At 46.0% G+C, this 24,209-nt stretch overlaps 1 protein-coding gene across 3 annotated transcripts in view; it reads left to right on the top strand.

Annotated features, from left to right (window-relative positions):
• Nucleotides 1-24,209, top strand: part of STAB1 (stabilin 1) — a 113,503-nt gene that overhangs the window by 13,896 nt on the left and 75,398 nt on the right. For all 3 annotated transcript variants that reach the window (XM_024099970.3, XM_008179190.4, XM_008179191.4), the window contains 10 exons: nucleotides 688-884; nucleotides 1,106-1,236; nucleotides 6,538-6,665; nucleotides 9,123-9,214; nucleotides 12,148-12,276; nucleotides 14,576-14,722; nucleotides 17,441-17,503; nucleotides 18,630-18,743; nucleotides 19,200-19,253; nucleotides 22,930-23,010. In XM_024099970.3, the coding sequence (XP_023955738.2) occupies nucleotides 688-884; nucleotides 1,106-1,236; nucleotides 6,538-6,665; nucleotides 9,123-9,214; nucleotides 12,148-12,276; nucleotides 14,576-14,722; nucleotides 17,441-17,503; nucleotides 18,630-18,743; nucleotides 19,200-19,253; nucleotides 22,930-23,010 (1,136 nt within the window). The remainder of the gene's footprint in view (nucleotides 1-687; nucleotides 885-1,105; nucleotides 1,237-6,537; nucleotides 6,666-9,122; nucleotides 9,215-12,147; nucleotides 12,277-14,575; nucleotides 14,723-17,440; nucleotides 17,504-18,629; nucleotides 18,744-19,199; nucleotides 19,254-22,929; nucleotides 23,011-24,209) is intronic.

Genomic DNA, 24,209 nt, shown 5'->3' with positions numbered 1-24,209 from the left:
AATGACCTAATGTTTAGGAACTCCTGGTAACCTGGGCCATAACAGCACTTTTTTCTCTGTGTCTGTGCTAGGCTAATGTGCCAAAATGGAGCTGGGTTAGTGCGCTTCTGGGAGTGCCAGTTTTAGATGACATGTAAAACTGTGCAACTTTAACGGCTGCTGTTTTCCACCCCAGAGGTGGCTGCATTTCATGAATTGATAGTGATCTCTCTCTCTCTCTCTCTCTCTCATTTAAAATGTGTTTTATGTTCATGAATTGCTTTTCCTAGGACTAAAAGACACTACTATTTAAACATAAATTACTATCTAGAGGTGGATGGATCCAAACACCCTACACATTTGGTGACCTTAATGGACCAAAACTCTGGTTTCAAATACCCTCAGAGTTTGTAGAAGTTCAGATAGAGACCCAAACTTCTCATCTCTGGCCCTTCTCTTATTAACTTTTACGCTATTAATATGAAATGAGAACTGCTCAGCTCGCTTATCCAAATCCCTCAGCCAAAAAATCTCCATTGTCTGACATTGGGTTATATGAGTCGAAAAGTTTCCCAGTTTAAACTGAATAAATTCCACATCCCCCATTATGTTTGAATCAGAGGGTTTCTGCATGTAGTACTTCAAGTGCTGGTTTTTAATGAGAAACTTGGTTATGTTCCCCTCTCATCTCTTTGTGTTTACGTATAGCTCAAGATCCTTGTACTTCATCACCATGCTCCCCGTTAGCTGTCTGTAAGGCTCTAAGACCAGGAAAATATGAATGCACTTGCAAAGATGGTTATCATGGAGATGGGAAGATATGCCAACCCATCAATCCATGCATTATCAATAATGGAGGCTGCCCTGAAAATTCCACCGTCTGTATCTATAAAAGCCCAGGAAAGGTAAGGTGAAGAACTGCATCTAATGAGTTTGTATGTAGCAGTAGAAAACCAGGTAACTAATTCTTCCAGTGAGTCTTGCTGGATTAAATTGCACTGGTCAAAGCTGTTATCCTAACTTTGTTTTTGCAAGGATAGATCGTCTAAACTCTTTGTGGGATGCTCTTGAATACAAGTCGATCTGTGATTGCAAGATTTTAATCATCTGATTTTGCTTTCCTTAGTCATCTTGTGTGTGTAAGCCTGGAATGAGTGGCCTGAACCCTTCAGCAGGCTGCTCGTTTGTCAGTGTCTGTCAGCGGTACTTCTGTGACGTGAGTTCAAAATGTAAAATCAGTCCAGATGGGACTGCCAGGTAGGTTGTTCCAAAAAGTGCCATTAAAGATGCATGCTTTTGTAACTAAAACGAGGCTTTTATTTGGATGAGCTGAATAATATTGGAAAACCAGAGACATAGGTGGAGAATACTGGCTGTGGTCAGGGTTTTGAAAAGAACAAAAGAGTCCATTGAAACAAATAAAAATCTTACATAAGTAGCTGTGACAGCCCCTCAGCTGGGCCATAACTGGGGTTGAACGTGGGACATTCAGTGTTTCATCAGCCACTTGAGCTAAAGGAGTAACCTCATTAGCTGGCATGGGTGGCAGGTTTGTAGAAATTTTGGTGGTGCCCAGAACCCGCTCCCCCAAACTCCACCCCCCACCTGCCTAAGGCTCTGGGAGGGAGTTTAGGTGGGGGGAGGAGGTCTGGGGTGTAGGCTCTGGGATGGAGTTTGGGTGCTGGGTGCAGGCTCCAAGCTGGGGCAGGGGGTAGGGGTGCAGGAGGGGGTGAAGGGTGAAGGCTCTGGGAGGGAGTTTGGGTGCAGGCTCCAGGCTGGGGCAGGGGGTGGGTGTGCAGGAGGGGGTGAGGAGTGAAGGCTCTGGGACGGAGTTTGGGTGCAGGCTCTGGGCTGGGGGTGGGGGTATAGGAGGGGGTGAGGGATGCAGGCTCTGGGAGGGAGTTGGGGGTGGGAGGAGGTGCAGGGGTGAGGGCTGTGGGGCTGAGGATGACGGGTTTGGGGTGTGGGAGGGGGCTCAGGGCTAGGGCAGAGGATTAGGGTGCGGGGGGATGAGGGCTGGGGATGAGGGATTCATGATGCAGGAGGGGGCTCAGGGCTGGGGCAGAAGATTAGAGTGTGGGGGGATGAGGGCTCTGGTTGGGGCTGGGGTTGAGGGGTTTGGGATGTTGGAGAGACTCATGGCTAGGGTGGAAGGGCAGAGTAAGGGCAGCCTGCCCTGCCATTAGTGGATAGGGGGCACTAGGACCCTGCGCAGAGCAGAGTCAGCATGAGCTGCAGGCCCCTGGGCCGGGGGAAGTGAGCGGGAGCAGCAAGTGGGGGCCGGGGGACACTCGTGGGAGGTGTGTGGGGGTGGCAGGTGGGGCTGGGCCCTGAATATTGGTGGAGCTCAGACACCACGAGTGTATATAACTCGCTGCCCCTGTTAGCTGGTAGCAGTAGTAAGCTATCTAGTGGCACAGACACGTGAAGAGGGACACAGCACACCCTTTGCCAGCATGTTACTCCTGGACAGGGCCCTGTGATGTGTGTTTGATGAAAGAATCTTCAACACTCTTCCAGGGTAGGCCCATGAGTAGGAGAATGAATGAGGATTTTAGGCCAGTTTAGTGCTGGGTATGACTGCTCAGCACAGCGGAGAGACATACTAAAACTAGCCTTAAAACGATTCCTGGAGAAGAAAAAAGTGCTTATCTGGGCAAACACTTTGGGCTCAATCATGCTTCATGTGAGGCTGAGCTACCCTAGGAAAGGGGAGCACTGCCTGAGCCACCGTGTCTGGGAACATCCCTGGCGTAATGCCTTTTGGGCCTGGAGGGAGCATGGTGAGGGGTGTCTCTTGCTACTCTGTACAAAAGGAATAGCCATGGCCTTTTGCGGGGATAGCAGAGGGAAGCCATGGCCCCATCTCTGCTGCTGTCCCTCAGGCACCATTAACGCTGCTGGCTGCACTAAAAGGTCTCCCCCTCTTGTGCTCCCCAGCCCGAATCAGACAAATTATGGCTTCACTTCTGGGGATGTGCAAGGTGGGGGAAGGGCTCCCCGCTCACTCTTCTTCTTCTAGTGCCTCTGCTCTGGAGCAGCCATTATTTGGCCCTTTGCGAGGCTGGAGCCATGTAAACCTCCTCCCCTGGCCTTGTGTGTGGCAGTCTGCAATTCTGAAATAACAATAGCTGAGCTGATACTTGGATTGAACCCAGACAGGAAAAAGTGCAGTTTTCAGACTGTGATTCCAAGTAGCTGCTGTCTCATTGCTGCAAAGCTGTGTGAACTGGGGCAGAGATTTTCACATGCAGATAAGCTTTGTTGCAAAACTCATTAGCCTGCCTGGGGCCTCAATATGCCTAGAGCTGGCTCTTGGAAAACACTGGGCAGTCTGAATGGACCAGTGGAGCTGGAAATCCACTGAGGCGAGTAGAAGTTGAGGGCTCTGGGACATAGTATTAGAAAAATAACATTCCCTAGATTGGCACTAATACCTTGGGTGTAAAGCATGGTCTCAAGTGCTCAGATACTAAAAGCTCGATAGCTAGGCCTTGGGTAGGACTGGAAAACTCCAAAGGGAATCTCAGGGCCATTAGGAAGTGCTGTGGGTGGTTCCTTAGATGGTGCTCTTTCTTCTGAGTTGGTTCTGAACCCCAGGCATGGTGCAAGGGGCAGCTCGGCTGCTGCTTTTGGAAGAGATGTAAAACCAAGGTCCTGACCGACTGTGGCCGTTCAGATTAGCTGGTGACAGGTGTGGCCAAGAGTGTTTTATCCCACGTGTACCTGGTGAGATGAGTGTGACTTCATCTCATGGCTACTGACATTGCAGCTGTGGCCCACTGCTGCATCTGTCACCTCGAGGTGAGATTATTGTCATATGCTCTATGTGAACAACACCTGGAGACTATCTGAAAACTGAAACTGGTGCAGAATGAGGCCACTTGCTCATTAACCTGGGTGTTTCAGTGCATCAACTTGCTGTTCATGACTGTAGCGGGGCGGCGCCTCACCGCTGCGGCGCCTCCTGCTGGTTGTCCAGGGAATTAGCTTGACAGCCCCCAGAGCGCTCTCTGCAGACCGGTGTCTCACCTTGCCGCTGGCCCCCGTGTCCCTCCCGGACCCTGGTTGCCCCTTCTCTCAGGGTTCTGCCCCCGGCAGTACCCTGCAATCTCGCTGGGTCTCCCCACCCCGGGGAACCCTCAACCCCCTATCCCCACCTCGCCTCAGTCTTGGGCTACTGCCAGTCACCATCTAGCCCCCGCTCCCTGGGGCGGACTGCAGTATAATTGCCACTCATCGGCAAGGAGGGTTTGGACCTGCTGCCTTTGCCTACCCTTGGGTTGCCCCTCTGCAACCCTACTACCTTTTCAGCCTTTAGCAAGGCCTGCAGCCTGGGGGGTTTCCAGGCCGGAGCTCCCCAGCTCCTCTGGCCTTTCACCAGCCCTGCTCCACTCTAGGTACCCTGTTCAGCTCCCCAGCAGCCAGGCTTGTCTCTCTCAATAGCTAGAGAGAGACTCTTAGCTCTGGCCTAGCAGCCCTTATATACGGCCAGCTGCGGCCTGATTGGGGCGTGGCCCCAGCTGAGGCTGCTTCCCCAATCAGCCTTGCCACAGCCCTCTCCAGGGCTTTTTTTAACCCCTCCGGGCAGGAGTGGGGTGACCACCCTGCTTAGGGTTACCATATTGGAGCCCCTGAAAAAGAGGACACTCCAAAGGGCCCCTTTCCCCGCCCCTGGCCCAACCCCGTCCCCTCACCTGAACACTCCTCCCCTCCCCTGCTTCCCACAAATCAAATGTTCGCGGGAAGCCTCAAAAAGGCAGGCAGCAGGTAAGCTGGGGCTGGGGCTCGGGGGGGCCCGAGGAGACGCGGCCCAGTCTGGCCCCCCGACTGAGCAGCTCCTTCTGGCAGCTGGCCAAGAGGCTCTGGCTCCGGCCTGGCTCAGGCCCTGGGGCGCTGGCCGAGCACCCCCAGCCGCTCCGGCTTGGCTCAGGCCCGGGTTCCGGCCACTGGACAGCGGCCGAGTACCCCCGGCCCTGGCTGAGTGGCGCTGGCCGAGCGGTGCCGGCCGGCGGCCAAGCACGCCCAGCCCCGGTTGCTCCGGCCCAGCTTGGCTCGGGCCCCGGTTCCGGCCAGCGGCCGAGCACCCCTGGCCCCACCGGCCCCAGCCGAGCAGCTCCGGCCTTGCCCCGGCCCTGGCCGAGCGGTGCTGGCCAAGCGGCGCTGGCCGAGCACCCCCAGCCCTGGTCGCTCCGGCCCAGCTTGGCTCGGGCCCCTGTTCCGGCCAGCGGCCGAGTACCCCTGCCCCCACCGGCCCCGGCCGAGCACCCCTGGCCCCACCGGCCCCGGCCGAGCAGCTCCGGCTGAGCACCCCCAGCCCTGGTCGCTCCGGCCCAGCTTGGCTCGGGCCCCTGTTCCGGCCAGCGGCCGAGCACCCCTGGCCCCACCGGCCCCGGCCGAGCACCCCTGGCCCGAGCCGCTCCAGCTGAGCACCCCCAGCCCCTGTCCCAGCGGCTCCGGCTTGGCTCGGGCCCCGGTTCTGGCTGAGCACCCCCAGCCCAGTTGCGGCCGAGCGGCTCCGGCCTGGCCCCAGCCCCGGCCGAGCGGCGCCAGCCGGCGGCATCCCAGCTCGCAGCCGCCTCCTCCCGGGCTCCGGCTGCTGCTGCACTGGGGAGAGCGGCGGGAGCTGGGAAAGTTGAACCCCAGGGAGGAGGCAGTCCCCTTACCATGCCTCCCTATTTTCCCGGACATATTTGGCTTTTTGGAAATTCCTCCCGGATGGGGATTTGAGGACTAAAAAGCTGGACATGTCCAGGAAAATCCGGATATATGGTAACCCTAACCCTGCTACATACAATGACACAGTGGTTAAAAGGCCTGAGTCCTGTGTACACTAATACACTATTGCTACCGCCAGTGCAACTGCTCTGCTGTTGGAAAATCAAATGCCCTAATATAGTCAAGGCCTCACAAAAAACACCTTCCATCAGTGCTCTATAACTTGCACTGGCTGCCTATAAGCTTCTGGGTGGAGTTTAAGTTTGGGTTCTGCGCAGGGTAAGAAACCACCTCTCCACTATGTATTACTGCCCTAGTTGTGATCAGTGGCAGCACTCCCCTGGGTTTAAACAAGGAGCTGCAGGCAGGGTGCTGTCCATGAAGGATGTTCAGCTTTGGAATTCACTCCCTGCTTCCCCAGAGCTTAGATTTATTAACCTTCTGCACATCCTGCAGAGCCCATCCTTTCTGTCTGGCATTTGGAAGTAGTAGGTTAATGGGTGTCAAATACTTTTTGAGTATTTCAAATTCTCAGTATAATGGGTATCTTATTTAATGTGCAGTTCCCAGGTAGCATCTTCAGATACAAAATATTGCAACACTGTGTTTTTGGATTGCTAATTCTATTTCGTATGGAGGGTGGTGGATTTGATCTAATGGGTCTCATCAGTCTCTCCACCTTCTATGTTGTTCCACCCTGCTATTTATTTAGGTTTTAACAGATTAGTGTGTAGTCAAAGTATCTAGTCTATATAAATGAATCACATCCAGACTTTATCAAGCATACCATGAACTGTTTTTGTAATGATTTTTATTTCTCACTCATATCTTACTCTTTAGCTGTGTCTGCAAAGATGGGGAGATTGGAGATGGGAGAAGTTGCTACAAAAATCTCATGAGTGAGATCTCTCAGATTAATACTCGAGGAAGATGGTACAAGAAATTAAACAGTGCAAACAAAATGTTTGGTAATGCTCTTCTGAATTATTTTGGGGAATGGAGCTAAGATGGGGCTGGGGGCTTCCAGTGAATGGTTAAGACTTGAAAGAAAACTGAGCTGTCTAATATTATATGAAAAGATAAGGCAGTGTCGAGGAAGCTACTACATCTGAACTCTTCCTGCATGTTAACAAACCACAGAGATGATTCCTGTGTGAGAGGTATTAGTGCTGATTGACCGTCCTAGTGACTGAGGTCCTCTATCCACAAAGCAGGTGAAGCGTAGATCTGGGTGGCATAAGCTTCACCACATCAGTCCATCAACGCACCTCAACCAGCAGGAACGACATAGATGGTTGTTCGTACTTCATTACTCATTCATTCCTTGGGCTCTTTGTTAAGACGTCCAAAAATGGTACAAATAATGATAGAGGTTTTGTGCTGTGGATACTTGTTCACTAAGACTTGATGGAGATCCACCTCCTTGATTTCATGTAGGCCACCAAACAACCCTCAGACAGCAGGCTTGATTTGAGCTGGTGCTGTAGAGATGAAAGGATTCCACTTCTTAACTAAGGCAGAGCTCTGCACTCATGGGGGGTGTAGTAGTAGGATTTTGTTTGTATTTTGTATAATTTAAAATAAAAAATAAAGAATAATAATGTAGCATGTATTAAATGTGTTGGTGTATGATTTGATCATATCCTGCCAGACACCCTTTCTGAAAGCAAAAAGGAATGGCCTAATGGGCCATTGGTAAAGGTGCAACAGCCAGAATCTGTGTCTGAGCTGATTTCACAGCAGTAACAGACCTTTTCAGGTCACCACTTTGTTGTAGGTTTAGTATTTTGAAATAAGTAAAAGAATGCAATCATTGTTTTCTCTTCCATTGCAATTTGATGTTCCTGTTCAAATGCTCTGTGTAAATCAGTTCTGTTTTGTGTGTGAATGTGTGTATATATATCTCCTCAATATTTATTCCACTCTATATGCATCTGAAGAAGTGGGCTGTAGTCCACGAAAGCTTATGCTCTAATAAATTTGTTAGTCTCTAAGGTGCCACAAGTACTCCTGTTCTTTTTGCGGATACAGCCTAACACAGCTGCTACTCTGAAACCTGACAAATGTATGTGTGTTTAAAAAAAAAAAAGTGTGTAAAGGCCATCACCAGACCAAATGTTCTTAAAAAAAACAACCAACAACCCAAGGACAAATGTAAGGGCGCCAAAAGATTGCAACACGCCCCTATTAAAATGTCAAAGGAGGGCAAATTAACGACTCTAAAAAATAAAACAAGCACCTATCAATACTAAAAAAAATAGCTGTAATCAAAACCAGCATGGAATAACTCCCTAAAAAATTTAATAAAAAACAAAAAAATAAAAAATAAAAAACAAGCACTCGTCAAACAACAATTAATTACAGCATGACGGTGCAAAACTCATTGGTCCCAATAAAAAAAACACTATATAAACAGGGTGCCTTGCCATAAAACTTTGGGTTTGTCCTGCCAAGACTTCCCCAAAGCATTGCATCGCAACCAACAAAATCCACTTCCTACCTAAGTATAATCAACCTACCTGGCCACTAAATTAATCCGAACTGTAAATTGATAACTATAACATCGACTGGCGGAATAGTGTGTGTGTGTGTGTAAGTAAATGCATATGCTAATCGTTGTATTTCCAGTAAATGTGGTGTATTGTCTTTTCCCCTGAAAAAAATCCCGGATGCTTCTTATAAGCATAATGTGGGGCTGGGGGGTGGAATGTGTTAATGCAATGTGAAGGCCCCAACCCGGCAAAAGCTCATTTTTATACAAACTTTCCTAAATAGTTTGTGCAGTTGGGCGCTTGGCTGCTGATCCAAAGCCCACTGAAGTCAGCGAAAAACTCTCATCAACACCACTGGGGTTTGGATCAGGCCCTTACAGAATTAATGCGATGAAGTCTAACTATACCCAGAAGTGCCTCATCTTTGTGCAGAGACCAAGAGAGTTCAACCCTACACATCAGAAAGTTATAAGCATGTGAAAACTCAGACTTAGTGTTGAAACTGTAATGCAAGGTTAGGCCTTGATCTAAAACCCATTGAAGGTAACAAAGTTTTAACCGGTTTCAGAGTAGCAGCCGTGTTAGTCTGTATCCGCAAAAAGAACAGGAGTACTTGTGGCACCTTAGAGACTGGCCCACGAAAGCTTATGCTCTAATAAATTTGTTAGTCTCTAAGGTGCCACAAGTACTCCTGTTCTTTTTAAAGATTTAACCCTTAACTAATAGCATTCACTGCCAAGCTAGCATTGTGATATCCCACTATCAATCCCCTGATCCATCCAGTTCCCCATAAATTCACTCTGGTCACTCACTTTAGGCTGAAGACACAGGGATATGTTAACCCCCCCTTCCCCAACAAGAGGAATAATAAAACTGGTAATTTATGTTGTTCTGTATGCTTAGTAACTGTTTTGGGGTTTTGTTTTTTAACAGCTTCAGGGTGTTCTTTGGCACTGACAAAATATGGGCCTTTCACTGTCTTTGTGCCAAGCCTTCAACCGTATAGTGAAAGAACTGACTTCAACGTAAGTGTCACCCCCTTTTAGTAACCTCACTTCTTCATGCGTTGAGTTCTGTAGCCTTTAAAGAGTAGCTGACATGTCAGAGAGAAACTTTGGAATGCATTATGTTTAGAAACAATTCCACTGAGATACAATTCAGACTCTGGCTGAGATTAATTTTAATGGGAGATGCTAAATCCCCTGCATTGGTTGAAAATCTCAACCTCCCTCTTTCTTTTCTCCTTTCTTTATTAATAAAGACATTTTTTTACCGCTGAACATGATTTTGAATGTTAGCTCTTGATTGCGCTAATCTCTGCTTGTGACACAGTGTTAATTCTCAGCGCTTTGTATGCCTTTTACTTTTTAAGGTTGGGATATTCAAAAGCACTCAGCAGTGGCCTAATTTTTCTCCTATTGACATCAGTGACTGAGTGCTTTTTAAAATCCCACTGTAAACCATTTCTAAAAATATGAATGACTCCTTAGCCCCCGTGATGTTAAGTATTAACTAGAGATGGGCTTGAGCAGAACCTGGGATTCAGAATCCCAACCCAGATCTGAGTGTTGCAAATGTCTCTTGTAAAGACAAGAGGTTGAACCAAAACTCTGCATCCAAAACTGCTCCAGACTCTGGCTTATTTGTTACCTACATCCAGGTTTTGCGTCTTGGGGCCATCTCTTAGTATGATGCTCAAAGTGATGGGTATCAGAGCCAAGATGAGACCAGCAGTCCCTTATTCCCAGTCCTGTGCTGTAGTAGACCATGCAAATCCCTCTCATGCTACCATTTTAAATGTTTTATTAAATTGTATTCATTTTAACATTTGTCACAAATGCAACCAAACCAACCATAAAACAGATGGAAACACTTGTATACCATTTCCCCTGTAGAATGAAAAACTCTGCCAAAGATGATTAGACAGGAGGTACACGTGCAGGTTATTCAGCAGGCATTTAAAACAGACTAAGCCAGCTTTCTGCTTGAGTTACATCTCAGAACTTGTTACCTTAGAATACTCAGAAACAAGGATGAAATACCTTTAAAAAATACTCCAAACTGGCTTGTCGGACTTTGTCAGAAATGTAATTCCTACACATACAGCATAACAAAATAACTGTGCAATCAGGGAAACTTAAAAATATATATAATGTACTTAGCAAGTCCTTGATAAAACTGTGTGGGCCACATTGTACCATGCATTGTTGAGCAGAAGTTTCCTTTGAACCCAATGAGTAGCTGTGCCCCCAAATTAATTCGTAACGTATGCCCTAATGTAAGCAAAGAGAATTTACATCAGGACTTAGGCCTTGTGAAACATTGGATGTGGAATTTGGATGGAGGGGCAGTCTTATAATTTGTCCAAATCCAATAGGTTTCTCTCTAGATCAGCCCCTTAAAATCACTTGCTTTTGGATCAGACTCTCATTCTTGCTCATGCACACACAAATAGCTTCAACCAGAAGCTATTAGCTTGTTGCAGGAATCATTGGGTAAGGGTCTATGGCAGGGGTCTCAAACTGAAATGACCACAAGGGCCACATGAGGACTAGTACATTGGCCCAAGGGCCGCATTACTGACACCTCCCCCCCGCCACGCTCGGCCCCGCCCCCAGTCCCCCCCTCTCCCATGAGGCCCCGCCCCTGCCCTGCCTCTTCCCACCCCTTCCCTGCCCCCATTCCAACACCTTCCCCGAATTCCCCACCCCAACTCCACCCCCTCCCTGCCCCCAGGGGTGCAGGAGGGGTGTGGCAGGGGCTCAGGACAGTGGGTTGGGGTGTGGGGTGCGGCAGGGGGCTCAGGGCAGTGGGTTGGGGTGTGGGGTGCGGCAGGGGATCGGGGTGCAGGAGGGGTGCGACAGGGGGCTCAGGGCAGTGGGTTGGGGTGTGGGGTGTGGCAGGGGATCAGGGTGCAGGAGGGGTGCAGTGGGGGCTCAGGGAAGGGGTTTGGGGTGCAGGAGGGGTGTGGCAGGGGGTCAGGGTGCAGGGTGAGGCGGGGGTTCAGCTGCAGGAGGGGTTCGGAGGATGGGCTCTGGCCCGGCGCACACCGGGGGCAGGGCAGACTCCCTGCCTGCCTGCCCGCCCTGCCCCCTCGCTGCTCTGGGAAGTGGCCGGAACCTGGGGGAGGAGGGGCACAGGGGTGTGTGTGTTGCTGTTGCTTCAGGCACCGCCCTCAGCAGCTCCCATTGGCCGGGAACGGGGAACCGCGGCCAATGGGAGCTGCTGGGGGCGGTGCCTGAAGCAACAGCAACACACACACCCCTGTGCCCCTCCTCCCCCAGGTTCTGGCCACTTCCCAGAGCAGCGAGGGGGCAGGGCGGGCAGGCAGGGAGCCTGCCCTGCCCCCGGTGCACGCCGGGCCGGAGCCGCTCTAGGTAAACGCTAGGGCAGGGCGGGGGGTAAGGGGCCGCGAGGAGCTTGCGGGCTGCGGAAAATAACCTTGCGGGCTGCATGTTTGAGACCCCTGGTCTATGGCCTATGGTATGCAGAAAGTCTGACTAGATCATCTTAATGGTACCTTCTGACCTTAACATATATAAACCTGTGAAAATACTCCACTGCTGCTATAAAAGGCTTCTCAGGGCTTGTCTTCATATGAAAGTTAATTTGGGTAAATTAGGGTGTGAATTTTAAAGTGGATTAACTATTCCCAATTAACTTCAGGTGTGGATGCAAGTAGATTAAGCTAATGCAGGATAAGGCACTGATCTAGAATAAAAGCATCTGCCCATGGAGTTAGTCAGGTATAGCTATTCTGGAATAACACTCTGTGTAGATGAGCTCTGATTTGCATATAAATTAGGAAATGTCTTCGCTTTCTGAGCCAGAACTTATATATAAGAATTTTTCTATATGTATTAGACTGGAAAAACAGCTGAAACTATGTAAAAGCTTTTATTTTATTTTTTTGGAAGGCATATAAATTCTCCCTGTGTTCTGATTTATTTCCATAAAGGTCACAATTGCCCAGCGTTTATGCAAAATGCATATAATTCCTGGTCAGCATTTGGTGGAAGATATGGTCAAGACCAAGACACTGTGGACGTTGTCTGGGCATCAGCTGACGTTTAATGATCAGATAAAGGTATCACAACATCGTACTAGGTACCAGATTGCTGTTTTCACATGGTACTTGGACAAAGGCCTAAAGCTATATCCCTGACACACTTTCATGCTAGAATCCTTTCTTCCTTATTCTGCCAAGTTTCGAGCAGTTTAGGACTTAGTTTGTTCCATAATATAATAATCAAATCACAGAGTAGATGACCTATTATGTCTTCTATTACATCTCCTTGTCAATACAATATTGATTGTTCCCTACCTGCAGTTTGTTCTATATGCTATGCACCCAGTTTTAAATAACCCAAGCAATGGACCTTCCCCTACTTCCCCTCTATTCAGCATAAATTATCCTTTGCTTCATCCCATTACTCCTAGATAGACCCAAACAATTTTTCTGGCCTCCTTAGCTCTTCCCCTTCAGAAACTTATACCTGGAAAAGGTACTTCCCCTTATTTGTTTTTAACATCTTCATATTACATTCTCTTAATCTTTCCTTGTAAATCTACCCCAACAGCTTTGTGATAATTTTTGCTGCTTTTCTCTGAAGCTTCTCTATCTATATTGTCCTTGAATTGAGATGCCTAGAACAGTGTGTTGTCTAAGAGATGAGGTCTCACCAGTTTTGTGTACAGTTATAGGGAAATTACAGCCTGCCTGGTTTTGGATTATAGCAGATCCTAACAACACCCCTCGCACCAGACTCTGTGGTGTGCTTCCTGAGAGGCACAGTACAGAAGGCCTAGCTAGGCACGGAGGGAAAGGTGTCTTTCAGCATCAGTTAAAGCAACCCCAGAGGTTGACAGTACTCACAGTAGCCTGACCTGCTGCCTATGGGCTTTTGTGCAGCCCAGAATTTCTCTGGTCTCTCACCATCCTAGGCCTGGCTCCCAGCATGCCCCTTTGCAGGAGTCTGCAAGCAGAACATACACCAAGTGTGCATTCCCTCAGGGGCAGCTCTCTTTTATTGCCCCTGTGCACTGCTAGGGTGATATAAAGAGGCAGGTGGAAGGGCCAGAATCTAATTTTTAAAATAGTCAATGTTTTTTTAAAAAATAATCTGCGTATCTGATAAGAGATGCTTTCCCCTGTTATCAACACTGTACACAATACATATGTCCCTGCTGGTGAAAGTAGTAAGTCTGCCTTCTAAATGCTTGTCCTGTGGGCTAGTAGCTGACAAATTCTGAACATTTTCCCTTCCAGTCACCCCTTTCATTGAACAAAATAGATTTTAATGATTCTTCTCTAGTATCTGGGATTTTTTGGGGGGAGGAGGGCAGGGTGGGGCCACGTTTGGTTTGTTTCCCACCATCCATTGTCTTCTCTTCATCCTGCACTTTTGCCATGTGGACTTGCACAGCTGACCAAGGGATATTAGTATGTTTCCTCCCCCAATTTCCCAGCCTTGACCTTGGGTCTGGGCTTTGATATATGCAGGGTACTCAGAAGGACAAAGCGGTGTTGGCGGCTGTGGAATCTGAGCTGTGCTTTTTAAGGATAATTATTTGCTTACTCAGGAGTCTTTGATTTGGAAAGTCTTCCCTTCCTCTTCCTTAGTTGTGTCCAAAGCATTTAGTGGTGTGAACTGGAGTTCAGAGCAGAGAGGAGCTATTCAAGAAATGTATAGTACAATGAAAAACACAGGAGAATGTGGCTGCGCCTGCTTGGTGTTGGACATGACATTTCTGAATGACCCTGGAGTGTTAAGTGGCACTTTATGCTCAGAGCAGTAGCTGTAGGCATTGTTTGTAGAAAGAATATACACCAGTAGTAATATTTTGTAGTAAGATGAGACTGATTGCTTTGGCCATATTGCAGTGACCTTTCTCTGGCATCTGGGGCAAATGAAGGTGATAGCCAGGTCTCATGTTCCAAAGATGCCCCTAGATCCTGCTGCTCCCATGCCCAGGAACATGCAAGCAGGTACAGCCCCTCCTGATGTGTGGTCAATCCAGGCTACAGCATGTTTCTGCTGAACTCATCCTTGTATGATGTAGAGCTGGGTCCTGACCAGAACTCTAGTTCTAAACTGGGTCAAGTCTAATTCTGAACTTCATGGCTTGATCCCATCTTGGTAATGGGGCTTAACCAGACCTCCAGATCCAAACACCCCACAACTCAAAGATTGTGTCCAAGTATCACAGCTTGGAGCGGTCCCTAGTATGATCTTTATTTATCTTTTCCCTGGTAACCCCAGATAAGCTCATGGCCATATAGTTACAGAAGCAGGAATTGAATCAAATGAAGTTTTACAGATATATACTCAGAGATCCCTTTGATATATTTTTCATAATGAAATAATCCTGTATTATTATCCCAGTCCTACACCAAGAGCTTTAGGTATCAAGACCTGCCAGGGGAATTGTATACCATCATTCAGTCGAACATACCAGCATCCAATGGAATTATACATATTGTTAACACTCTAAGGAAAACAACCACCTTTCTCAACCTTGGAAATCCACAGGTACATTGAACATTCCTTTTTCTTCTGTCCTTTGAAGGATATGATACACAGTTTATAGAAATATAGTCCTAAGGTTAATTGTCTTAAATCAATGGGGCATTTGTTTCGTGTATAATGTTATATGTTTTGTTTTCTCTTTCTGACTAATCCAGTTCACTCGGTTTCAGAGCACCGTTAAGTAACAACAATCACTCCAAGAGCTGGCTGCAGAGTCAGGAGTGAGGGTTGTGCTGGCTTTTGTATAACTAGAGAATTTTAACCTCAGCAGTATAAGTCCTAATAATGGATGAGATAGAAGCTGAGTTATGCAAAATGAGTGAAAGTTTTTCAACAAATATTAAAACCAAGATTTTTTTCATGAGGGGCAATTCTGTCCCCATCACATTTCACTTTCCCATTAGACTGAATTATATAAATGGCGGTGTTTGCATTGAAAGCATGCCCCCAAAAAAGGAAATAATACAAATTTAGATTTTTGCATTTTGAAGCCACTCTTGTAAGGAAGGGCTGTCTTTTGGTTAAGGTTTTGGACTGAGATTCTAGAGTTTTGGATTCAATTCTTAGTAATGCCACAGACGTTTTCTCCCCTAGCTGGAAATGGTATTTTTGTTGCTGCCACTGCACGTGTGCCTGTGTGTGTTTATATTGTGTTCATAGACAAGGACCGAATTCTTCACTGCCCTGCACCTTGTGTACCCATTTACACCCTTGCCAAGTAGATGTAAAATGCTGCCACTCTGCTTTGGTAGTGTTTGGGTAGCAACCTATACTCAGTTTGCACAGATGTAAATGATTCACGTAGGGTGCAGGGCAGTGTAGAATCATGCCCATGGAAATGTGTGTATCCTATTTTACAAAGTGGCTAGACTAGAAAGCAGTTCTGTGTACAAATATCTTGCTTTCTGCTCCTCTCATTGCGTCACATCAGTGGTGAAGAGCTCTGTGGCTTTATACAGGGTCCGTTGTCTCCTTCATTGACATTTAAGAATATCCCTGCATTGCCACTTAAGTTACTTCTTTTCATTTTCTTGTGTACTGTAGCAGGGTTTAAAGGGTACAGTACTAAAAGAGAGAGCCTTGTAACCTGATCCATCTCCCACTGAAATCAGTGAGAGCTGAACTGAGTCTTACATACACAGGTGCTCAGCTGCCTCATGGAATAAGCATGTTCCTAGCGGCACACGGATAAATGCATGGTAGCTGTGTGCTAACAGCTGTCACTGCTGCTTAGCATGCAATTAACCTGATAGCAGGGCTGGCCCAGCACCCTTCCCTCGGCACGTACACCTACCAGCTCCTCAGATAAAACTGTGGCATCAACCACAGTAGCCCTTGCTGTAGCATGCTTGATGGAACCCGGAGAGACCAAGGATTGGGGGTATCCATTAAAGCTGAGATGAAGCAAGAACAATGCTTCGAAAGGAGAGGTTTTTTTTCATCCCCACATCTCATGAGTGGAAAACAAGAAGCCTTGAGAGAGCGCAGTGTCAGTTATTGCCTTGTCAGGAGCAGAAGGCACAGGAGGACCATGATAATACTGGTAGCTAGTGTCATGGTCCTACTATGATAAGCACTGCCTTACTGCAGTTGGTAGATCTGGCCAGCCTGCACCCAAGCAGCAGTGTTCGATAGTGGTGACATTCTGTATGCTGCAGAGCGTGGAAAGACACTGCTTTGTCTGAGACTGCAGGACACAGAGAGCTTTCTCAGCAGATGATCTTTTTCCATGCACCTTTGGACACTTCCTTCCCATTGTGACACTGTGCCATGAAGAATAATGATGACAAGTTATTTTCTGCAGTGTTATCTCTAGAAACATGTTTGTATCAGCCCTGGTTGTTGGTTGTGCAGCACTTTCTGCTGACTAGTGTGCTAATTCCAGGAACTTTCACAGGGCAGTAATCCCATGAAAGGGACACTTTCAGTGTAGACTTTGACTTTCTGGAATGCCATCAATTATTATTTATTAGTTGTATTACCGTAGAGCATAGGAGCCACGGTCATGCCCCAGGACGCTATGGTGCTAAGTGCTGTACAAACACAGAACCAAATCTTGGTTATCTTTTTCCTTGCACATTGGCCTTTTAGTGTTTTAAAAAAGCACTATAACTGTTATCGACACAACAAAAATGTCTGCACAGACAACCCTACCAAAACAAAGGGCACTGGTTTTTCTTTGTTTTCAGGTGTGTGCATGCATGTAATTTCCCCCCCTGCTCTGGGTCTATCTGCTCTGTTCTCATATGCAGGTAGTATAAAGGGATCTTGTTTTCAAAATACAGGCGAGCAGGATTCTTGTGCACTGCCATTCACTGCCTACATACAAGAACAGAGCTGATTTTGGATAAGCTGGGAAAAGCATATGGTTCTATCTCTGCAGAGCTGATGAGCACATGTTAGCTCCCACTAAGGTCAGTCTGCAAAAGGCAGAGTCATGCATTGAAAGCAGTGAGATCTACAAATGTGCATGGTGCCTCTGAAGACTGGGTCTGTTGTGTGCAGGAGAGAATCTCAGATCTAAACTACATCAGTCTAGGTTGCTGTTGGGTCAACCAGTTATGGCAGATTTTTTTAAAAAATACAATGGGAGCTACAGTATTCTATGACTTCCCTAGCGCACAACTTGCAAGTTTTGAAACAAAGGATGCTCTAGTTCTTGCCCTGACCTCACTTGAATCCCATCCATTCTTTCCCCTTTCCTTTTATCTCTGCTTGCAGAAAACCATTGGGGAGATCCTTGCTTCAATGGAGATCTTCAGTCGATTTGAAACTATCCTGGAGGTGAGGGTGTTTCAGTCTGCCCCTCAGGAAAGTACCGTATGGGGGACTGTGAATGTTTGCTGTGTTACAGCTGTAGCATTCTCTCAGGAAACAGGATAGCTGTTAGCACTGAAAAACTGCATTAAAAAAATAGCTTCAGTAGCTTGACTTTCTGTAGTTGACATTTTTGCAATGTCACCACTTTTATTTTGCTTACTTTATAAGAAAACGTAGTGCAGGTGAAAAGTGCTGGATTGACATCCTGGGGACAAAAGTCTTCTGTTTATCCATAGAACAGGTACAGCACAGTCAGCTACAGTTCAAGCTTCCCCACCAACGCACTTCACACCTGAACCAAAGGGGGCCGCATCTAGGAGAGAGAAGAGAGTAGATTCTCCATGGTTCATTCAGTCCTCTCTGCTGTGACTGCTAATGAAAGCCTTGATTGTGTTGTGGACACCTGCCCACTAGGAACTGGATTGAAACCACTGTTTCATTTTATACAGACACTTAAACACAAATAGTTTGAAGATGATAATCCCCTGAGGCCCCTGTCCATGAGCCAGGTTTCACCTGGTGGCCTATAAGGGAAATGTTCCATATCCTGTTGTTAGTCCCCTGAGCTGTCCAACCCCCCTATAGTGTTACACTCTGAAATGTTTTGCAGCATTCCTGTTTTTAGGGGTCCATTCCATCAGTTACTGTTCATTTGCAAAATGCATTAAACACATCTTGGAATAGAGCTTTTATTCTGTTTTTCTCCCCCTAGTTGTATTCAGATAGAGCGGTTAGTCTGTGTGTATGTATTCTTGTTTGTGAAAAGCTGCAATGAGAAAGCATTAGTGAAATGCCAGTTGCTTACAGGAGCTCTGTTTAAACTGTTGTTATGACTGTTTTCTGCCAATAGCTTCTTTGGCTCAGCTGTTTTGCTAGGACAGATTCCTGTCTGTCTATATTAGGACTTTATGCTGCTGCTCATAACAGCAGAAACTGAGCATTTTCAGTATACGTTTATTAGCAGTAGCAAAGTCCCTAGTGGACTACAGGGCCTCTGTGAATCTTCTCCCTTTCTTACAGCCCTTCTTTCACTAACTCATCTTTGTTTTAGACTAAGAAGTTTCATTCCACTGCTGTTTAATATTTGCAGAACTGTGGCCTGCCTTCGATACTGGATGGACCAGGACCCTTCACTGTGTTTGTGCCAAGCAACAATGGAGTGGATAAGTTAAGAGATGGGAGGCTTATTTATCTTTTTACAGAGGTGAGATTTCATCAGTGTTTTGGATGAATTCATTTTGTGACATTAGGTTTCATGAGACAGGCTTGTGTCAAAGGGGGTATGATCAGTTAGTTAGACCAAAAAGGTATTGGTAAACTCAGAATTTTATGCAAAGACTCAAATGTGTGTGATGATCTTATCTCAGCTGGAAGTTGCTCTTTCCATATTTGAGCAAAGTATGTCCCAGTTCCTGTAATATTCCAGAAGGAAGCTCTGTTTTTGTGACCCGCAATGGCAAACATACCACAAGTTTGGTTATATTGTTAAATGCAGATTTTTTTTAAAAATTACCTTTCAAGTAAAGATACTGTAAAAATCCACATACAATTCAAATTCACTGGTTACCAGAATGCTTTATTTCAGTTCCCTCTTCTTTGTGCCGAATGCCAAGAGAGAGCATCTACTTATTGTCATTATTATCTCCATTTCCCTCCCCAGGGGATAAATAAGCTTCAGGAGCTTGTGAAACATCATATCTACACTGGAGCAGGGGTAAGGCATCTTGTTTCTAGTGTATTGGAGTCCTTTGGCCAGCATATAATTAAACACTGACTTGTGTTCAGTTCTTCAGTGTCCCTCTAGCTTACCTCTTCAGTGCTTAGGCTTCCCACAGAGGAAGAGAGAGATGTGACAGAGACCCTGAGGCAGCAAAGCATTTAAGCATGAGAGTCATCCCACTGACTTCAATGGGTCTACTCACATGCTTAAAGTTAATCGTGTCTAACTGCTTGGCTAGATCAGGGCCCTAATGATAAAGCCCTTAGTTTCTTGAGCAGGCGGGGGGGTTGGGGGGGGAGAGGGAGGGGGTTGTTTTCTTTAACACTATCATTAAAATGAAAATATTACTCCACAAAAAAGCTATGAGACACAAATGGTTAGTTTTTTCCTTCATTTTCAAAAGGTTAATTAGGCGTTTCCAAAGTTTGCCATTAAGATTTATAAACAAGGCAATGTTAAGAGCAATATGTTTGTCCCTTTGGGTCAAATTCACCCCTGGTGTTAAATGCATTGAAATTAGTGGATTCATACTAGGGATGACTGTCGTGTAATGCATTCCCTTGTGTAGTCTAATATTTCCAAAAAGATCCAGGCTTTTTCCCTTCTGTTCTAGATGTTTTTACATATAATTTGGGACTTGTGAAAGGTGTCAGATTGCCAGTTCTGGAGCCCTCTACCCACATAACTGGTAGAGCACAGATAGTGGCATGTCCACTCCAACATGCCTCAATCTCGACCTGGCGTGAGGTCAGCCTCCAGGCCCACTTAAAAGAACAGGAGTACTTGTGTTCAGTTTCTAGATTAGGCATATTTGCTGAGATTGCCAACAAAGGAACCAGTTAATACCAGTTTTGTTAATGTCTTTTGTGCTATGGACACCTGCCCACTAGAAACTGGACTGAGATCCACCAAACTCACTGCACATAGGCCACTGAATGGCTGCTAGTCTGTGGTAACTTTTTGACCATTCTGAATCATAGACATTGGCAACCAGTGCTTGAATCATCCAGGCTCAAAATATCTGATTTTATATAAATAAAAAAAAATAAATATATTCTTTTTGAAAAAAATCAGCCTGTTTTAAAATTAAATTTGAAATTATTGCTACCTATATATTAAGGCCTAAATTTACTATAATCTATTAAATTATTATAATAAATAAAAAATGCTACATTAATAAGCCCTCCTCAAATTGTAATGAGTTAAAGGGAGCTGTTTTTAAAATTATATTTAGAATTAGTGGGTAACCATCTTTAATTTTTGACGTTGGCTCAGGCTTTAAGTATGTGACAGTGTCAGGTATTAAGCATTTTTTTCATTTTCAGTCTTTACAATGGAGCAAATGCTGGTGTTTACATTTTTCTAAATGTCAGTTGAGGAAACAGATTGGAAGTCAAAAAAGCTTCTTTTCCTCTTCCAATCTATGAGTAAAACAAGGTGTGAGAAGATGAGATCTACTGGTTCTAAAAACATGCAGGACACAATGTCCAGAAACAATCAGTTCAATTCACTAGCTAACTTAGTTTTAAGAGCAAAACATTGTCAAACTTATTTTTCTTATGTATCCAGCACATTTAAGAGAGTTTTGTTTAACTAATAATAAACAATTTTAAAATGCTGGTTTTATGCATTTTTAAATGAATTCCAATTTCCCGTTCAAACGCAGCATGAAAAAAAACACAAGCAAAAAGTTAACCATCTAGGACAGAGGTGGGCAAACTATGGCCTGCAGGCCACATCTGGCCCGCGGGACCCTCCTACCCGGCCCCTGAGCTCCTGGCCCGGGAGGCTAGCCCCCCTGACCCTCCCCTGTTGTTCCCCCTCCTGCGCAGCCTCAGCTCACCCCGCCGCCGGCGCAATGCTCTGGGCGTCAGGGCTGCGAGTTCCTGGGGCAGTACAGCTGCAGAGCCGGGGCCTGACCCGGTGCTCTGTGCTGCGCGGTGCGTGGCTGTCTCCAGCCAGGCGGCCGCCAGTCACCAGTGCTCTGGGCAGCGCAGAAAGGGGGCAGGGGAGTTCAGGAGGGGTTGGATGGGGTGGCGGGGGACAGTCAGGGGCAGGGGTTCCAGGATGGTTGGGGAGCAGGGTGGGGAGTGGATGGGGCAGAGGTGCCGGGGAGCATTGGGGGCGAGAAGCAGGGGGGAGGGGGGCACGGAGGCCAGGCCATGCCTGGCTGTTTGAGGAGGCACAGCGTCCCCTAACCGGCCCTCCATACAAATTTCCAAAACCCGATGCAGACCTCAGGCCAAAAAGTTTCCCCGCCCCTGATCTGACATCATAAAAAAATGTAAAAATTAAGATTCTAAGTAACAGTATAATTGCTTAAATAAATGTGTATTAGTTATAGTGTTATCTTTCAGGTTAGCAAAAAGGGCCAGATTTAGTGGAAAGGCTGTATTTAGTTACAATATAGAGCTTACATGGTGCACAGACCTTGTGCTAGTGCTCTGCACTAGGGGTGAATTTCACCTGGTGAGAACATACCCCCTTTTGTTTGTGTTTTTTCTTTATTTCTTATCTAGCACAACTAACACCCATATTTCATCAGCTCAGATAAGGCCTGGTCCAAAGCATATATAAGTCAATGGGAATATTTCCATTGACTTCACTGGCTCTTGATCAGTACCTAATTCCTTGATGTGAGTTTACTTTTAGTTGTCTGATCCTGCAGACATAAAAAGTGTTGATTTATATCATAGGTGAGCTGTTAACATGAGGTTGTTAGCTACCTCCTTTTATTCTTTACTTTTTATAAACCTGTCCAGGTTAAGAACAGAGCTGTGCAAACGACAACCATTTTCCAACATGATTTGTGCTACAACAGCCTAGTCTCTCTGTTCAGGGAAGCCTATTATTGTTATGTTTTGCAAAAATATACTAGACCAGTGGTTCTCAACCAGGGGTACGTGTACCCCTGGAGGTATGCAGAGGTCTTCCGAGGGTACATCAGCTCATCTAGATATTTGCCTAGTTTTACAACAGGCTAGATAAAAAGCACTAGCAAAGTCAGTACAAACTAAAATGTCATACAGACAATGACTGGTTTATACTGCTCTGTATACTATACACTGAAATGTAAGTACAATATTTATATTCTAATTGATTTATAATTATAGGGTAAAATGAGAAGGTCAGCAATTTTTCAGTAAGTGTGCTGTGACTTTTTTTGTATTTTTTTTGTCTAATTTTTGTAAGCAAGTCGTTTTTAAGTGAGGTGAAACCTGGAGGTACTCAAGAAAAATCACACTCCTGAAAGGGTACACTAGTCCAGAAAGATTGAGTCTGGCTCCGGGCCATTTCCCCCCCCCCTGGAAGAGCAGGCCCCCAAAGGTACCTCCCGCACTCCTCCAGCAGCAGCCCCCTGAGGGAAACCCCCCCCACACACACAAGGTTTAGTCAGGAGCATTTATAGTATAAGTCATGGACAGGTCACGGGCTGTGAATTTTTGTTTTTTGCCCGTGACCTGTCGATGACTTTTACTAAAAATACCTATGACTAAATCATAGCCTTAGTTATGTGTGTATTTTGCAGAGGAAAGTTTAAATATTAGTCAACTCTTCAAAGCTGGTTTAGGGAGAGAATGTGTAGTGATTCTGAAATACATACAACTCTCTTTCCTCCTCCAGTTTGTTTTTCATAGCATTGTCTCCTTTTTGTGTATATATTTTTCAGGTGACTGTAGAGAAGCTGACAACGATGCCACGGATTATAACCATGGCAAACCAGATACTTACCATCAATATCACTGAAGATGTAAGTGCCACATGCTAGATATGGGCTGAAACCAAACCCGAAATATAAACACTCAAAACTTTGGGATTCTGGATGTGACAGGTTGGATCACAGAAAGCTCTTTGGGGCTGCCAACTGATGTGCCAAGACTACTTCTGCCCCTGCTTTCCCTGCCAGCTTGGGACTCCAGCACCCTGTCTTGTTGAGCTAGACACACCAGTCTGCTCCAACACAGACCCAGGGTCTGAACCACGTGCCCCAAAGCTGCAGACTTAACTGAAAGCAATTTAAGAAGTGTTCCTGTCTTTAACACTCAGATGCCCAACTCCCAATGGGGTCCAAACCCAAAATAAATCTGTTTTACCTTGTATAAAGCTTATACAGGGTAAACTCATAAATTGTTTGCCCTCTATAACACTGATACAGAGATATGCACAGCTTGTTTGCCCCCCCCCCAGGTATTAATACATATTCCGGGTTAATAAGTAAAAAGTTAATTTATTAAATACAGAAAGTAGGATTTAAGTGCTTCCAAGTACTAACAGACAGAACGAAGTGAATTACCAAGTAAAATAAAATAAAACACGCAAGTCTGAGTCTAATACAGTAAGAAAACTGAATACAGACAAAATCCCACCCTCAGTGGTGTTCCAGTAAGCTTCCTTTTACAGACTAGTCTCCTTCTAGTCTGGGTCCAGCAATCACTCTCACCCACTGTAGTTACTGTCCTTTGTTCCAGTTTCTTTCAGGTATCCTTGGGGGTGGAGAGGCTCTCTTGAGCCAGCTGAAGACAAAATGGAGGGGTGTCCCAGGGGTTTAAGTAGACTCTCTCTTGTGGGTGGAGACCCCCTCCTCTCTCCTATGCAAAGTCCAGCTCCAAGATGGAGTTTGAGTCACATGGGAAAGTCACATGTCCCTGGATGACCCAGGTTACAGGAAGCAGCCATTGTTTACATGCTACCCTGAACGTCCTCAGGTAGACTTCTTATGTGGATTGGAGCTTTCCAAGATTCATTGTCCTTTAAGTGTTTCTTGATTGGGCACTTAATTTGCACATTCCTTTCTCAAGAAGCTGGCCAAATGCTTTACTAAGGCTGCTTAGAAATCAAGCAAATACACAGCCAATATTCATAACTTCGAATACAACATGACACATGCATACAAATAGGATGAATAGATTCAGTAGATCATAACCTTTACAGAGATATGTTACATGACAT

Source organism: Chrysemys picta, chromosome 7 (assembly GCF_011386835.1).
Source record: "Chrysemys picta bellii isolate R12L10 chromosome 7, ASM1138683v2, whole genome shotgun sequence".
NCBI classification, from domain to species: Eukaryota; Metazoa; Chordata; order Testudines; family Emydidae; genus Chrysemys; species Chrysemys picta.
The sequence above is the reverse complement of the archived record's forward strand: the minus strand, read 5'-3'. Positions and strand labels throughout refer to the sequence as shown.